Here is an 18,865-nt window from a genome sequence, read left to right on the forward strand (position 1 = left end):
CATATCAGAGTTCAAAAGGGGACAAATTGTTGGCGTGCATCTTGCTGGCGCATCTATGACCAAGACAGCAAGTCTTTGTGATGTATCAAGAGCCACGGTTTCCAGGGTAATGTCAGCATACCACCAAGTAGGACGAACCGCATCCAACAGGAGTAACTGTGGATGCAAGAAGAAGTTGTCTGAAAGGGATATCCGTGCGCTATCCCGGATTGTATTCAATAAACATAAAACCACAGCTGCCTAACTCACTGCAGAATTAAATGTGCACCTCAACTCTCCTCTTTCAACCAAAACTGTTTGTCAGGAACTCTACAGGGTCAATGTACATGGCCGGGCTGCTATGGCCAAACCTTTGGGTACTCGTGTCAATGCCAAACGTCGGTTTCAATGGTGCCAGCAGCAAAAATCTTGGGCTGTGGACAACGTGAAACATGTATTGTTCTCTGGTGAGTTCATCTTCACTGTCTTTTCCACATCCGGGAGAGTTACGGTTTAGAGAAGCCCCCAAAAAACGTACCACCCAGACTGTTGCATGCCCAGAGTGAAGCAAGGGGGTGGATCAGTGATGGTTTGGGCTACAATATCATGGCGCAATCAATCAGTTGTTTTCTTACCAACAACCCTAGGCCCAATACTTGTGCTAGATGGACGTGTCACTGCCAAGTGCTACCGAATGGTTCTTGAGAACCATGTTCACCCAATGGTTCAAACATTGTGTCCTGAAGGCGGTGTGATAATTCACACAGCAAGACTGATGACAGAATGGTTTGATGAACATGAAAGTGAAGTTAAACATCTCACATGGCCTGCACAGTCATCAGATCTAAATATTATTGAACCACTTTTGGGGGTGTTTTGAAGGAACGAATCAGGAAACCTTTTCCTCCACCAGCGTCATGTAGAGACCTGGCCACTATTCTGCAAATCCCGCTGGCCACTGTGCAGGAATTGTATCTGTCATTCCCAAGACAAATTGATGCTCTATTGGCCGCAAAAGGATACTAAAAAGGTTACTAGCCCTACACCATACTAATAAATTATTGTGGTCTAAAACCACAGTTTCAGTTTCCAACCCCTGTAGATTTGAGCAGTTGAGGGTTAAGGGCTTAGCTCAAGGCTCTTAACCCTAACATTGGCAACATGATGGTCAAGGGGTTGGAACCTGGGACCTTCCAAACCGTAGTCCAATGTCTTAACCACTGAGTTCAGTTCAATCAGTCAGTTGTTTTCTTACCAACCACTTATTTCCAAACTCTTGAAGTTAATAAGAAAAAACATACAGTGTGTCATGGTAAAGAAGCTTTTAGCCCTCTGTCTTGAGAAACTACAAACTTTTTACACTGTATCTAACTTACAAGACAAATAGAAAACTTTTTATTTTAGACTTTTTTTTTAAGCAACATATAAAAAAGTTAAACGTCAGATTTTCCAATATTGCTTAGGTTTTAGCAGCTATACAGTACATTATTATTACTGTATTTCACTTACCTATCTTTTTCTATTTCACTAAAAATGAAAACAAAAACAGATAAACAAACAAAAACCCCACAGCTTGTCATCTTATCAGGAAACCAAAAAAGTGCAAAGCCAAGGTGGAAAACTTTTCTTATTTTTTTTCTCTCTTCGCTTTTACTTCCTCATTTGGGGTTTGAGTTAAATGCTTATCTGCTTACACTGTTGTTGTACACTTTCAGCTGCTCCCATCAAGGGGGAGCAACAAGTTGGCAGAAGTTTTATGGTGTTTCCTGACACAACCCTTCCATTAGGTCCAGGCTTGGGACTGCCATTGCACCCAGTGTCTGAGAATTAAACCCGGGCCTTTTGAATGGCAGAAATCTGACCGAATGTAAACCTCCAAGGGAAAACTCACTTGTCAATTTAAGTATTAAAATATTCATGGTCATGGCTTTTTCTCAGCATGTGGTGAAAAAATTACAAATAACAAAAGGTAGTACATCCATGCAGCATCCCAAAACATTGCATGAATTGGACTTTAATTACGGTATTTACTGTAAGTTATATAAATAGTGAATTTGTATCAGCTGAGTAACTTAGTAAACAGCATGAGGTTGCTAACAAGAGGACCTGTGGTTACGGCTTCTGTAATCGAACTGCATCATGAGGTTGAAATGTGTCTCCAGTCATATTAATGTGTCACTCTTGTGAAACATATAAATCTATAAAAGAAGAAATCATGACAATGCCAATATTTAGGAGCAGCAGTTCATCATTTAATCTGAGAATTCAAGGTTTTGTGTGATGATAAAAAGTAACTAGTTGGAATTTGGACAATTTCAATTCATACATCTTATATTGACATTATTCATGCCACCATATAAATACACATTTAAATAAAATACTAGCTTTGCTACGATTTTGACAGCTACCAGAAGCCAATCAATACAGTATGCAGTTTCTCAGCTGATACTGTAGGAGTCAACCAAAAGGGTATTACTTTAGACCACGGTCAGAATTAGCACACACACTAAGATCCTGGATTACTAAATTCAGTGTTTAGTTGCCTGGCAATAAAAGTACATGCTGACCCCTACAGAAAAAGCTTGCACATAATTGCTTAGTCACAAAAAATTGGTGATATAAATGCAACAAGTAAGTTCCTGTTATTAAGTTGTTGTTCATGTAACTTAGAAACTACAAACTGCAATACTTTGAAGATTTTCCTATTCAAAGCACTAACATAAGCAACTTCATCGATAAGTGTTAAACTATTGCCTGACAGTTTACTTCCCTACTAATTGATGGTTATTGAATCAACAGTGCCTTTAATCTATGGATCTATGTTTAAATTTAAGTGGTGGTGTTTGTAATCTCTTGCAATTTTGATAAAAATAAAAATAATAAAAAAAAACTCAAACAAAAACAAAACAAAAAACCCTCAATATTTTCTTGATTTAAGGCTTGCTATTTAAAAGAATATAGCTAAAATCAGTGCTTGGGTTTTAGGAGGTTAAGATTTTCCTTATTACATATAAGATGTATTACCTACTCTTAAAAGTAAAAAAGAGCATTTAGGTTGATGAACGTGAAACTTTAATTTTTCATCCTTTTTACCTACTATAAAATTGATACAAGGACATGTCTAAAATTATGTTGATGCGAAAAAGCATGAAAACACCAATTTCAATTTGAAGATTCTTCAGTTCTGCAACAATTCTACAGTCACAGTTTTTCCTACTACAAAATGTTCCAAGTACAATGTGTTTAGCAAGTTAGGAACCCTTAATTATGCAAAGAACGTGTTATTTTGTAATACTTATTTAAAAAGAATTATAGTCTAAACCCTTAGAAAAAGTGGTTCTACAAGAGTTCTTCAACATATTATTGGTTTATTACGGATCCTTATCTTATGAAAAAAAGTTCTACTGGGAAACCTTATTTGGGAAGGAATCAAAAAGAGATATACTTTATTAAACAATCGAGCTGGATTAATCAAAGAACAAGAATAAGATTTAAAATTCATGGCAGATTTTAAGCCTAATTGAAAACATAAATGGAAAGAAGGAGTTGTTATGTATTTTTATGAGATATCAGGTTTTATGTTGGGCATATAGCATTCAAGGACACATCCAATGTGTGTTAAAACCCCAGTAGAAGCAGCAGTATATGCTTAGCATCATCAGCAACCAGGGCTTTGAAACGAGGACTCAGGCAGCCGCTCAGGCTTCTTTACATCCATGTAACGATTTACACTTTGTTACACTGAATTTCAGGAGCTTACCACTGGACTGTTGCATCAGTTGTTTACTTCAAAATTTCCATCAGGCTTCAATGGCAAATTGCATCATGTCAATCGGTGTGAATGATGAGAATTTGCCAGAGCATGCTCCCCATGATTGGATGCAAAATATCCCTGTGGTGTTGAAATCACGGGCACTGGGCTGTGCTCTGAACCTGAGTATGGGTCGTTTGAAACATCCTCAGATCAGCTTGTACTTTCTAGACCGCCTGCTATGTTGGATTCACTTGCATGCGTGTAAACTTCAGAGAAGAAGGGATTATTTTACTAATGCTGGTAAGGTTACATATCCTATTATTTGATATTTGCATTCCATTTGACTATAATGTCATGCATATAGTCAAATGGGGTGCAAATATAAAATGACGGAATCACAAATGACAGAACTTATCTTAAATAAGACACACTTATCTGAGAATGTTTCATAAGGCTCCATCAACATTAGGGAGAAACTTGTGTCAGGTAACCCAGATTTTTCATTATATAAAGAAGTTATTATGTTGTTGTTAATTAGACATTCTTTTTACCCAAATTATGTCTAGCTGTTCTAGAAAATTATTGTATGAAACCCACAGATATATGTATATTCAATTTTTGCTTTATATTTTCTCTTGTTCTTTACCGACCAAAATTGAGACATCATGTTAACCAACAACATTTTAGTTAATTTTATATATCTAATCAAGAATTAATATTGTTGTTTATTGCACAAAATTTATTTTACACAAATTCTTAAATAGCTTTAGTAGAAAACTTCTCTAGAGATCTTACAACCCTTACATTTGTTGGGTGCTGTTCCAAAGTTCATATTGCGATATACCATACTGTGAAAAAGTAAGAGACACCTTGATATTTGTTGACTTAAATGTTTGTATTATTTATTTGTCAGCAGAATTGTACATACATTTTTTCCATAAAACGGAGAATTTTTAGAATTATGGAAAAATATTTAATAAATTGTGAAATTAAATAAAAAAGTAACCTTTATATTAAGTAATATATAAACCTATTTCTTTTAATGAAATAAAAATCTAAACTAGAGTGTCTTGTATTGAAATGGAAAACTGAAAAACTGCAGCGTGTTTTTTGTGAAGCTTGGAAAACCTACAAGTGATCCTTATAGAGCTGACGTAGTTCTATCTATCTATCTATCTATCTATCTATCTATCTATCTATCTATCTATCTATCTATGCATACAAACATACACTGCAGTTTTGATATTAATAATGGAAAAATTAAAAGTAATGGAACTCATAAGTTACCTTTTTTGCATCTGTAATATGTATGTATATAATTTACACTGAATCATGGCTATAGTGTATTTTTAAAAGTTATTTGAATGTAAATTTACAGAATTTTAACTAATCTCTCGTGTAGTATGTTAAAAGCCCACTAATGTACCAGCCCGTTTATACTGTAGGTAGAAGATACATACATCAGAAAACACTTGAGATTTAATGATATGTAAACAAAACATGCGTCCACAAACTGGACAGTGATTTCTGAACCATATGACCAAAATGCAATAATATTAGTGTATATGTTACATACTATATCTGAGTATGATTATTGGATTTATGGCTACTGTCAAAAATAGACAAATTTATATAAGTAAATATAATTTAGTCAGAAATAAAAAAATATTATTATTATTATTATTATTATTATTATTATTATTATTATTATCATTTAGAGTACAAGATACATTCCCTATACCTTTCTAGGTAAAAGGTAAAATGTACATTCTGCTTATGGTACCAAACATGCACACTTTAGAACAACACACAATACACAGAAACATTTTAGAATACTTTTTCCCAAAAGAGTGGTCTATTCATTTCATAACATTAAGACAAAAGTCAATCATGCTTAGTGTGCTTTAATAAAAATATATGTCTTTTATATGCCTTTGTAAAACATATGCATATCTTTCATTTCAGTTTTCTTGTTAAAAGATTGTTTGGATCAGCACCCATTATTTCAGCGATGGAGATACACAACGACAACAATAACTCCTTGTTCCTTATTGGAAATGTCTCTGTGGCCGAAAAGACAGTATACGAGATGTGCAGACACATGCCGAGTGTCATCCTCTTCTATCTGGGAATGCAGTTTATTAACATGTTCATGGGGATCCCAGCAAACCTCATGGTCCTGTGGCTGATCCGCCGCAACCGGAGCGATTCAACCACATCAGACATCTTCATCTGGCATCTGGCTGTGCTGGACACCTTCTTCTGCCTTATTCCTCCCCTGGAGCTTGTCAACCTGCTGTACCTGAGCACCAGCAGCACCTGGTATGTGCTTCGCTTCTGGTACGGCATCAAAGACTCGTCGCCGCTCTTCCTGGCCTGCATCTGCCTGGACCGCTACATGGCCGTGCGCCATCCTATTATCTTCTCCAACCTAAAGGACCGGCCCCATCGTCCTGTGTGTGCCAGTGTTGTGTGGTTCATCACTTTGGTGTACGCCATACTGAAGTGTTTGGGAACCATCCCCAACTTCGATAAAGTATTTACGATCATGATCCTGACCACTTTTGCGTTTATGCTCTTCTGCAACATCTCTATCCTGTGCGCCCTGCACCAATCTGGTCCAGGAAGAGATGACATGCATCCAGTCAAGAAAAGAGCTTTTAAGATGGTGCTCATTATTTTAGCTATCATAGTCTTTAACTACTTTCCTCCCGTAGCGCTTTTCCCATTTCAGATTTATTTCTCTCCTGATGTGTTTAAATGCTATATCCATTACATAGCTTTTGGCTTCATGGACATCAGCAGCAGCATTCAGCCTCTCATGTACCTGTCGAATAAGAAACCTCAATGTCCAGGGTGCTGCAGTGAGTGCTGTAGCACTAAAGACACTGAGACTGCATCCATTATCGAGCCATCGACTGTGTACAGTAATAATGGTTAGATGTTTTTTTTTCCTTAAAGGAAAAAAAAATCACGTGTGCTTCGATGTGACCTGAAAGTGAACATTTTAACTTAGGTAAACATGTGACACTTAATCAAATCAAAAGTTAAAGAGTAAAATTTGAATGTTTAAACAAAATTATTTGTGGAAAATAATAAATGAAAATGAATTATGAAAAGAATTTCATGTACAAATTTATGTAAACACATGAAAAGTAAATTACGGTGGCCCCGAAGTGCAAAACAAATTAACAAAACTGAAAACAAAACCCAAAACAAAATAACAAATTCAAAACCAAATTAACAAAACGGAAAACAAAATACCTAATATCTGACTGGCTGAAAAGTGCTAAACAAATTAACAAAACAGAAAACAAATTAAAAACGAAATAACAAAACCCAAACAATTTTATTTTTGGAGGGGGGAGTTTTGTTGTTTTGTTTTTGGTTTTGTTATTTTGTTTTCGGATTTGTTAATTTGTTTTGAATTTGTTAATTTGTTTTCCGTTTTGTTAATTTGTATTGCACTTCTCGGCCAGTCAGATATTAGTTATTTTGTTTTCCGTTTTGTTAATTTGGTTTTGAATTTGTTATTTTGTTTTGGGTTTTGTTATTTTGTTTTCAGTTTTTTTATTTGTTTTGCACTTCAGGGCCACCGTAATAAATTATATAAAAACATCACATGAAAAATGAACTAGTTAGAGCAGACTTGTAAGAACATAAATAATATGAATAAATTCTTTTTATCATTGTACACCACTTGTCACCCTCGGTTGTTCTTTATACCTATAAATACATTTTTATATCTTGATTGCAAAACTATGTTAAGAAACTTTATATATATTTTCTTTGGTAGAAAGTCCATTACACCCCCATTTCTGAATGTAGAAATATTTTTCATTGCTACTTGGATAATAAAATACTACTCCATTAAACATACAAATAATAATCTTATAAATGTACATGTATACCATTTTATACTATAATTTTTTTGTATCACAAAGATTCTTTCACAGGATATTATTTATGTTTAAGTTCTTTGTGGCACTAAAACATTTAGTTTCATATTCATCATTTATTAATTATTTTTTAGATATTCATTTTTTAAGTATAAAAAAAAATCCAAAGAACTTTTGGTTGGGATTGGCGATATAATTAAAAATATCATGTCATAATTCTTGAATGTACTTCCATGATATTAGATATGTATATAAATAAAAGAAAGATTTTGTCTGTACATTGGTCGGAATGCGTTCTTTCAATATATCTTTCTGTTTCATACATTGGAGAACCAGAAACCAAAAAATTTTCTGTCTGTCTGTCTGTCTGTCTGTCTGTATGTCTGTCTGTATGTGTGTATGTATGTATATTTGTCCAGCCAGCTTTTGTCAAAGCATCATGAAAAATCCTCAGTACAGTAGAGGATGGGAAGTTTGGGTCATTTTAGTGAATCAGTTCTTCTAGATCATTACAATAAACAAATCTTGTTTTGAGCCATTTAGTTCATTTCATTCTTTTGATCACAAATAAAGTGAAATGTTACCCTTTTTAATAAACAGACCCCCAACACATCTACATACAAAAATTTTGGCTATAGTGCAAGTAATGAAAATATTACAATGCAGCTAAGGACATATAATAAACAGAATGAGCAGCTCACCTGTCATATCTTCTGGGCCGAGTTGTTTGTTCTTTTGTCACGTGACTCCTATAGATGCAGTGCATTTCAGAATTCAGACTAGAAGACTCATAAGAATAACTGCTCAATTCTGTTTTCCTGTGTAATGCACTGCTTAGCGTCTATGAGAGTCACGTGACAAAAGAACGAACGACTCAGACTAGAAGACCCGCTAAGTAGAAAATGAGCGAATCATTCTTCAAGACAACTTATTCGTTTGAGTCATGTTCAAAACCCGTTCAAAAAGAGCAAATCGTTCATGAACAACCCATCACTACAGTAGATGGACACGAAAGCATGACACTGTATGATTTACTCTTACTGTATGATTTACTCTAACAAAAAAATGGTATGTACACTATTAAAACAGAACCTTACGCCATAAACTAAATCTAAATGTTGAGTAAAAGAGAAGATATGAGAAAAAAATATTTTACAATATTTTGAATCATTTTATTATCTATACAAATAAAAGAAAGGTTTTTAAGTATACTTTTTTGTTTCAGTCTCAGAAAATCTTCGGTCTGTACGTCTGTCTGTCTGTGTTTCTGTATGTCTGTCCAACCAGAGGTGGCACGCCATTACAGAAAACTGGCTTCACATAACTGAATAAAACTTTTCAGTCCTTAGGTTTTTGCCTGCAGTTAAACCTGCGCCATAAATGAAATAAAAATAATGAGTAGGAGTGCACAGTTATGTGCCACAATTTTGTCATGTGTCAAATTTTTGTCACTTTGTCACCAGATTTTGGAGTAATATCATTAACTAACATCGCCTATTTTATGAGTAAAATCGTCTAATTTTATTTCTTCTAGTTCAAAATTCACAAAAACTCCTACTTTACAAAACCTTTCTCTTCTCTTCTCTCTGTCCTTATTCTAGGCCCTCAGTCTTCTATACTGAGTAACATTTCTTGTCTCGTTCCTTGCTATGAGATGAACAGAGCAGCAACTAAAGACAATTAAGAACTGCTGGTTTAAGGTGAAAGAAATCATTTAATGCTGATCTTGTCTATTACCATGTTCTTCTGTCTAAATGCTAATGTCTGAAGTGACTTCTCCTAAAAGTGCCTTCTACAGGAAAGAGCTCACCAACTCACTAGCTCCTCCTCAATCTATCTTCTATCCTATTGACTGCTGACAACTTTGACACCTTTTATGATGGGAAGATTGCAAATTATCTGTCCTTCACTCCCACTCCAACCCCCAGTGGTTCAATCTCTCCTTTACTGGCACATTTTCACCAACTTGATAACAGAAGAGATTTAGCACGTCCTCCAATCCCACCACCTGTCCATTGGATCTAATCCTTTCCACAATGCCCCAGAACATCTCACTAAAGCCCCTCCCTTTCTTCATAACTTATCAACCTTTGCATTTTATTTGATCATGTTCATGCTGCATATATTGTACGTAAAAAGGCAATGGCTACTTGCAACCTCAAGAAACCCAGTATACTGTATCACTTCTCTCTTGTGGTCCGGATTACTTCTCCCTTTTCTTTCCAAAACTTTATAACACAGTCTATACAAATGTCTCATCTTTGAGCTTCAACTTCAGAAGACGACAAAGTCAGGGTGTGTGCGAAAGTGAGATCATGTTGTTTCCGGCAAGTAAGTGAGGAGAGCTTCACTGCCACTGAGAAGCTCCATGCTGCTAGATCAGCCAGGCTATCATCTGTCCTCATTCTGGTGATATCCTGGGGTGTCTGGGGTAACACTGGACCATCAACTGTACTTTTTGTCTCACATTGTTAACCTTTCTCTCTCATGTTGATTTCAATTTTATAATCAGAAGGATTAGTCCATTTTTTCCACATAGACCACATAGGTGCTTTGACAGTTCTTTGTTTATTTCAAGACTACTGCAAATACTGCAACCCCCTCCAGTGCTGCATTTTTCTTCTACATCTGATCCAGAATGCAGCTGCACAACTGCCTTCTACAGGGAAAAGCACACCAACTCACAAGCTCCTCCTCACTCTCCGCTATCCTATTGACTGCTGACAACTTTGACACCTTTTATAATGGGAAGATTTCAAATCTCCCAATCCAACCCCTACAGTTCAATTTCAGGATTCCCCATCTCCTTCACTGGCACATTTTATTTCAACCTAATAACAGAAGAGATTTGGCATGTCCTCCAATCCCACCACCTGTCCATTGGATCTAATCTCTTTCACAATGCTTCAAAACATCTCACAAGACTGCCTCACTTTCGTCACAACTATTACAACTATCACTTTTTATTTTATCTGGTCATGTTCCTGCTGCATATAAGAAGGCAATGGTTACTTGCAACCACAAGAAACCCAGTCTGGATCCAACAGACATCACCAACTATTGTATGCTGTATTACTTCTCTCTTGTGGTCAGGATTACTTCTCCCTTCTCTCTTCAAAACTCTATAACACAGTCTATACAAATTTATCTTCATCTTTCCCAGAACAACCTCAATAGTCCAAACCAATCTGGATTTAAAGCAGTACATTTTACAGTGGCCATTTCGTAAGACTTGTAAGACAATTACAAGTTACTTCAAAAAGTTTTGAGATTAGCTCTGTTTACAAAAAAGTACTTTATTTATCTATGTTTAGATATCATCTTTAAAGGGAGCTCTCCTGCCACTTCTGCAATTTTTGATGTCATTTCTTCCGAAGCAAATCAAGCACCTTCTGCAAATTGAATTGGATCTCCACAGTGGTGTCAAAATGGTGACCTTTGAGCTTTATCTTCAGAAGAGGACAAAGTCAGGGTGTGCGTAAAAGTGAGATCATGTTGTTTCCGGCAAGTAACTCACAAGTGAGGAGAGCTTCACTGCCGAGAAGCTCCATGCTGCTAGATCAGCCAGGCTATCATCTGTCCTTAGACTTAACTACTGTAACTACTGTTTACCCATGTCATTCATGCCGGATCAGGATATTCTGGTAATATGCTGGAGTATCTGGGATAACCCTGGAGCATCAGCTGTACTTATCATCTCACATTGTTAACCTTACTCTCTCATGTTGAATTAAATTTTATAATTAGAAGGATTCGTCAATTTCTCTCCAAATAGACCACACAGGTGCTTCGTCAGTTCTTTGTTTATTCCGAGACTGCAACCCCCTCCTGGCAGGAATTTTCCCTCTACAGCTGATTCAGAATGCAGCTGCACAACTTCTTCATTTCTCCCATTCGTTACCACTACTCGGCTCCCTCCACTGGTTCAAATTCAAAGCACTGATGCTTGCCTACAAAGCCAAAAACAACCCACCACCCACTTATCTCAAAGCTCTTATCATACCCTGCAGTGCACCTCATTCCCTCCAATCCTCCAGCACTGCTTAATTGGAACAACTATCTTTCCATGCATCTAGGCTTTTTTTCTTTCCGGCAACTAGGTGGTAGAAGAAACCTTTATGAGATGTCTGTGGAGCTGAGTCGCTGACATTTTTTAAACAATGTCTGAAGACATTTTTAGGGATTTGGGTGAAAAAAACAAAAAACTTCCCAACAGTCTTTGACTGGTGGTACTTTTACTCTACAGTATACATTGATGGAGACTTTAAAGCACTTATGTAAGTCACTCTAGATAAGGGCATTTGCCAAATGCTGTAAATGCAATGTAAATGTAAATGTAAAACCTCTGAAGGTGCTGTGGTATTTGGCACCAAGATGTTAGCAGCAGATGTTTTAAGTCCTGTAAGGTAATGTAACTTCCACGGATCAGACTTGTTTGATCAGCACATCCCGAAATCTGATCATTTGTGGATTCTAGAAAACAAACCAACACTTTGAACTCTTTCTGTTTACTTCTGAACAATTCCTACAGTGCATCAGAGCACATTGTTTTGCTGGGAGAGGCCTCCGAATTCTCTAGATTTCAATGTCAGTTATATCACAAGTTAAACAGGTATTCAGAAGAGGTTTGATTAAAAGGTGTGGGATTCAAGACCCGAAGTAATGATGCTGGTACAGGCCACTGAGACTGATGGGGGAAAATAAAAGGTAGCCTTCCTCATGCCATATCCAGTTTATGATGATAAATAATGGAGAAAAGAATTGTGAGCAGTTTAATAATTGAGTTAGAGAATTTGGTTTCCCAGAACAGAACCATTTTACAGAAGACTTTTACAGAGCACTTCAGGCAAAGTACGTTGACAAGACTTTTAGCCTCATTAAAACAATTGAATGGCGCAAACAATTTAAAGAAGGCTGTACATCTGTGAATGATTCTGGCCGAGGTCGATAGGAGACCACTGCAGTCGTTTAGCAAGTTGAATACCTGATCCTTGAAAATCAGCAGATAACTTGTTGACCAATTTGCAGGAGAGAAGCAGCCATCTGCGGAAACTGTATACTCATTCACAAACATCACTTGCACATTATAGGAACTCGGCGCCACAAGGCGCTTACAGGAAATTGCCAGATCCCCTGTACAGTCCTGACGTTGCTCCGACCTATTTCCACACAATTGGGCCATTAAAGGAGTTCCTGCAAGACCAGTGTTTGAGATATAAAAACAAATAGTGTGATCATGGAACCAGTATACTGAGAAAACTTTCTACCTTGATGGTATTAAAGCACTAGTGAAACCCCGGGATAGATGCATTAATGTAGCAGGAGATTATAATAATTGTGAAGACATCATAGTGCCACCTAGGGTAGGGCTAGCTCAGTGGTTAAGGTATGCTGATTGGAAGGTTGCCAACCCCCAATTTTTAACCCTTAAAAATTGAAGTCACTTTAGATCTTTTAGATCACTTTTTAAAGGGGGTCTGCCAAATGCTATAAATGTAATGCAACAAAGTTTGTCTACCAACCATGGACTGTGAGTGATATGAAAGAACTGCTTCTCCTTACCAGTGTGGAAGAGGTCAATGACACAGACTTCACTGCAGAAGTTACTATTCTGATTCAGCATTTTCACATTTCTTTGTACAAACCAAAAGTACTCTTGATGATCCAACATGAACTAGGACCAAAATGGTCAAAGGTAGAGGGCAAGTACCCCAGAGAAATGGGCCAGCATCATGACTGGGCAAACAATGTACTGCATCAAGTCATAGTCCAGTCTCCTTGGCAGACTTTGTAAGACATTTACGAGGTGGTTTAAAAAAGTTTTAAGATTAGCTCTGTTTACAAGAAAGTACTTGAATAATCTACGTTTACAGGCTATCATCTTTTAAAATAGTCCCCTTGCACAGCAATACAGAACTCCCAGTGCTCCTGTGACTTCTGGAATATGTCCTAGAAGTCTTCTTTTCGAAGCATGTTAAGCATCTTTTGCGATTCGCAATAAATCTCCGCAATGGTGCCAAATGGCGACCTTTGAGCTGGATCTTCATCTTCAGAGGAGGTTGAAGTCAGGGTGGGTGCGAGAGTGAGATTCTGTTGTTTCCTGTAAGAAACTCACATGTCAAAAGAGCTTGGTGACAGACTTGCTTTATTTCGCGATGTTTCCTTTTGCTTCTGGGTCTGCAGCCTGGAGACAGCAACACGGCATGTGTTTAAATCACTTGGAAGGATCGCCTGGACTGTTCCGTATGACACACCAACGATGTTAGCAATATTGTGGATTGGTCTTTGATGATCATCATGCACAAGTTGACGAAAGTTGCCAAAATCTTTTAGGGAAGCCTGAGACCTCTATGTCCTTTTGTAATTTATCATTGCGTGTGTGTTGTACTGTACATCATAGCATGTTGCTGCTTTAATGGCCAATAAGATGTACGTAACCAGAAGAAGTTCTAAAGCGCCCAGTATGATTTTACACAAAACTGTATTATGCTGCAACCAGTCATAGTCTGTCATAATGTCTTATTTGAAACTGGCTGCTATACATCTGCGCATGAGTTTACAGAAACACACATATTCTTGCGTGATTCTCAACATTTATGCAACATTATGCAACATTTATCCCTCCCAAATGCATAACCAGATACTACAAACTCAATACGGAACTATTTAATTTACATTCATACTAAACACATAACTTATATGCCCCGCTATATGAACTTAAGAAACATATTCTTTCAGTATTTCCTATTTACTGTGTTTAGACAGTCGCAATAAAATGACCACTACAATAAATACACAGAGATTCTACAACAACAGGCCTACAGTGAAATGAGAGAAGCCTTACAGTACTGTACATAAGCATGCTATTTACACTGTACAGCACATGTGAGTGGAAGACAACATGCAGATTTTAACAAAAAGCTGTGTTGCTCTTTAAAACAGCTTGCAAAATGTGAAAAACTGACATCTCACACTGCCTATCTCTCTTGGCAGTGTGAAGGCAAATGCAGCAGAAAAGCGTAAAGCTGACCAGTGTTTACAGGAAACCGCAGACGTGCAGAGCTTCAGTTTCTTCAGAGAGGAGCTACAGACTAGAATAGAAGTGAGTGCTGTTAAATTCTAATGAATTAGGAGACAATTTGGGAGAAATCTTGTTAGGTAATAGTCAGTGACAGGCGGCACGGTGGTGTAGTGGTTAGCACTGTCGCCTTGCACCTCCAGGGTCCGGATTCGATTCCTGGCCAGGCTCGATCCCCGCCTGTTTGTGCATGGAATTTGCATGGAATTTGCCCCGTGCTTGGTGGGTTTTCTCCGGGTACTCTGGTTTCCTCCCATAATCCAAAGATATGCAGGTTAGTCTAATTGGTGATCTCAAATTGCCCGTAGTGTGTGTGTATATATGTGTGTGTGCCCTGCGATGGATTGGCACCCTGTCCAGGGTGTACCCTGTCTCGTGCTCTAAGCCTCCTGGGATAGTCTCCAGGTCCCTGCGACCCTGAATGCAGGATAAAGCGGTAAAGAAGATGAGTGAGTGAGTGGTCAGTGACATTTTCTCACGGAAGTCGAGGGAAGTCTGGCTTCCCCACTTTGTACAGACTGTACTTGTCATTTTATAAAAAAAAGTAAAAAAAAAAAATGTTTAAGTGTTTTGTTTTGGTAATAATCTCCTCTGTGCTGTTGCTAACTGACACTTTTTGTTTTTGCGTGACACAGTACCCAAACACCACGTGGCAAATGTGTTGTGAAATGCGGTATTGCACTTTTACCATCATGTCCGAAGGGAAGTTGGCTTCACTTTACTAAAGAAACAAATCAATCAGATAAGCCAAACGTCATAGTGTCGTCAAACAGTGATTTGCTAAAACCACGCTAAGAGTAGTCAGGGTGAAGTTGGCTTCCTTTGGTAAAAAAAAAAAAGAAAAAAAGAAGGATTACCCTATCAGATGAGGCGGCTGTCATACCACCAACAAATAGTGAAGCCAGACGTCTACATCAAAAGGAAGCCAGACGTCTACATCACTGTTAGCCAATATTAATATGCGCGGTTATGCAGGGAAGAGATTTTCAGTAAACACAAACCTGCATAGCTGAATATAAACAAGAAAAAAACAGGAATTCAGACTTTCAAGAGGAAAATGATGTCCACACTAAATGTCTATCTCCTACTCCTATCCTTCAGCTGTTGCCTTGATTAGCTGCATATGTTAATTTGCTGTAGTAGTCATTTTATTAAACTGTTTAAACCCCAAAAGTAAGAAGTATGGAAAGAATTAGTTTCCCAAATTCATATAATGGGGCATATAAGTTATGTGTCTACTAAATATTTAAATTAAATGGCGGTACAGTGGCGTATTGGTTAGCACTGGCGCCTTGCACCACGCACCACCAGGATCCGGGTTTGTTTCCGGACACGGTTATTTCCCGTCTCTGTGTGCATTGAGTTTGCATGTTCTCCCCATGCTTGGTAGGTTTCCTCCAACAGTCTAAAGACCTGCAGATTAGACAATTTGGTGTTCATAAATTGCCCGTAGTGTGTAAATGAGTGTATGCCCTGCGTCGCCTCGTGCTCCAAGTCTCCTGGGATAGGCCCCAGACCCCCCGTGACCCTGTATACAGGATAAAGTGGTATATATTATGAGCGAGTAAGTGCGTGTAAAAGGTGTAGTGGTTAACACTTTCGCCTTGCACCTCCAGGGTCGAGGGTGTGATTTCAGCCTTGGGTCTGTGTGTACAGAGTTTGCATGTTCTCCCCATGCATGGTGGGTTTTTGCTGGGTACTCACAGTTAAAAGACATGAAGATTAGATTCATTGGCTATAATAAACTGTTTGTCATATGTATTTGTGCCTTGTGCCTTGTGCTGTACTCTTTGTACACCCACGACTGCGTGGCCACTACCAACTCCACCGCCGTCATCAAGTTTGCTGACGACACCATTATGGTCGGCCTGATCACCAACAATGATGAGTCGGCCTACCTAGAGGAGATTGGAAATCTGGAGAACTGGTGCCAGAGGAACAACCTCCTCCTGAACGTTAGCAAGACAAAGGAGCTGATAGTGGACTTTACTACAAAGCAGGAGAGGAACTACCAGACCCCAGTCATCAACGAGAGCCCAGTGGAGAGAGTGGACAGCTTCCGATACCTCGGTGTTCACATCACGCAGGACCTGTCATGGTCCTGTCACATCAACACCGCGGTGAAAAAGGCCTGACAGCGTCTCTACCACCTCAGGCGCTTGAGAGACTTTAGACTGCCCTCTAAGGTGCTCAGGAATTTCTACTCCTGCACCATAGAGAGCGTCCTGACGGGAAACATCACGACCTGGTTTGGAAACAGCACAATGCAGGACAGACGCGCTCTACAGAGGGTGGTGCGATTAGCTGAGCGCATCATCCACACCGAGCTCCCTGACCTGCACTCGATCTACAGCAGGTGGTGCTGGACCAAAGCCAGGAAGATCGTGAAGGACCTCAGCCATCCCAACAATGGGCTGTTCACTTTGTTGCGATCTGGGAAGTGATTCCGCTCCCTGAAGGCCAACACAGAGAGACTGAGGAGGAGCTTCTTTCCGCAGGCGATAAGGTCTCTCAACTACACCACCACACAGGACTAATAACATCTTTTTAAACTCCCAACATTGACTGGACAATCATGGACACATTCATACACACTTGCACTACTGTACATATTTATATTTTCATTCTGGACCATTGCACAAGACACTTTAATAAGACACTTTTTATGCATATTTGCCCAACCATTAGCCACTTTAAAATTTATATATATACTTAATTTTTTTCTTCTATATTTTTATATTTTGTAATATTTTTATTATGCCCTTATTTGTACAGTTTATTTTACTAGTTATTATTATTATTATTTTAGCATTTCTCTTTATCCATATTTATTTCTTATGTATAAGTTTTTACTTTTTTTTTTAAGGTCACTGGCGGTCGTATAAGCAATTCACGGCATATCGTACTGTGTATGACTGTGTATGTGACAAATGAAATTTGCTTTTGAATTTGATGGATTGGTCCATTGGCTCCAGGCTCCTGTGATCTTATAAGACTCTAGAAGTACAGTACGTCATGTTACATTTCACTGACTGTTAAAGGGGTGATGTAAAAAAGAACATGTGGCCATCCTACTTGAGAAAGTTCCTCAAAAAGTTCCCCATATCACGCCATAGGTAAAGGTTGAGATGATTTCCAAACAGGTTGACGCTTTCTCCATATCTACGTCAGATGCTAATGCAGTGGGTGAAGCTGAGGGAGGGAGATGAGTGGAGGTGGAGGTGAAGAATTCATTGTAGGCTCAACAGTAATAATTCCCTTTATGGTGTAAACCACATCCTAAAGATGATAATCTTATAACTATCTTATCTGAAATAAGACTGTACAAACCATACTGTTAGTGGCAGAGCATGTAAATGGCTTTTTATAAAACAAACTGGAAAAGTTTAAGAACGTTTTGAACTGAATTCAGGCACTCCTGTTGATGCAGAAGAGAACAGGAGTGAGAAGAAGAAGAGCAGGTTTGAGATCATCAAATCAGGTCCTGTTTGGAAGGCTGTTGAACACAGGGCATTGACTTCCCGCTCATGAAGAATGTACTGATAACATGAAACTTTACTCTTTCAAAAAAGCCAGATTTGTGGAGTGCACGACTGATAGCTATTATCATGGGCCTCTTGCCAGCTTCTCTGGTTAATGCTCTCCTTGCCCGGCCTGTCAGTTTAGGTGGATGGTCATGTCTTGGTAGGTTTCACTTGTGTCATACTCTTTTCATTTTCGGATGATGGATTGAATAGTGCTTCATGAGATGTTCAATGCTTGGGATATTTTTCTATATAACCTAACCCTGTTTTAAACCTTATCCCTGACCTGTCAGATGTGTTTCTTGAGCTTCATGATGCTTGGCTGATAATTTTCATGCCACTTTGTGTTGGTCCATCACATATAATCCAAATAAAATACATTTACATTTGTGGTTGTAACGTGACAAAATATGAAAAAGTTTAAGGGGTTGCATAAGCACTGTATGGTCACGCACAGGTCAAAAGGGTGACTGGCTAAAAGTATGGTAAAGTATTTTAAACCAAACTGGAAAGCTTCATGCTGAATCGACCTATGACAAGTACTACTAACAACGGTATGAACTATTAGATGCAAGCCACTGAAAAGCCATGCTGATACAACTTGGAATGAGTTTTTTTTTATTTTTTTTTA

General features: G+C 38.1%; 1 protein-coding gene across 1 annotated transcript; it reads left to right on the forward strand.

Moving 5' to 3' along the window:
* Positions 1-5,744: 5,744 nt before the first annotated feature.
* Positions 5,745-6,674, forward strand: LOC128511790 (uracil nucleotide/cysteinyl leukotriene receptor-like). Its single transcript, XM_053484773.1, has one exon. It carries the CDS (start codon positions 5,745-5,747, stop codon positions 6,672-6,674), a length of 930 nt encoding a protein of 309 aa, XP_053340748.1.
* Positions 6,675-18,865: the final 12,191 nt, after the last annotated feature.

This window comes from Clarias gariepinus, chromosome 24, assembly GCF_024256425.1.
Source record: "Clarias gariepinus isolate MV-2021 ecotype Netherlands chromosome 24, CGAR_prim_01v2, whole genome shotgun sequence".
NCBI lineage: Eukaryota > Metazoa > Chordata > Actinopteri > Siluriformes > Clariidae > Clarias > Clarias gariepinus.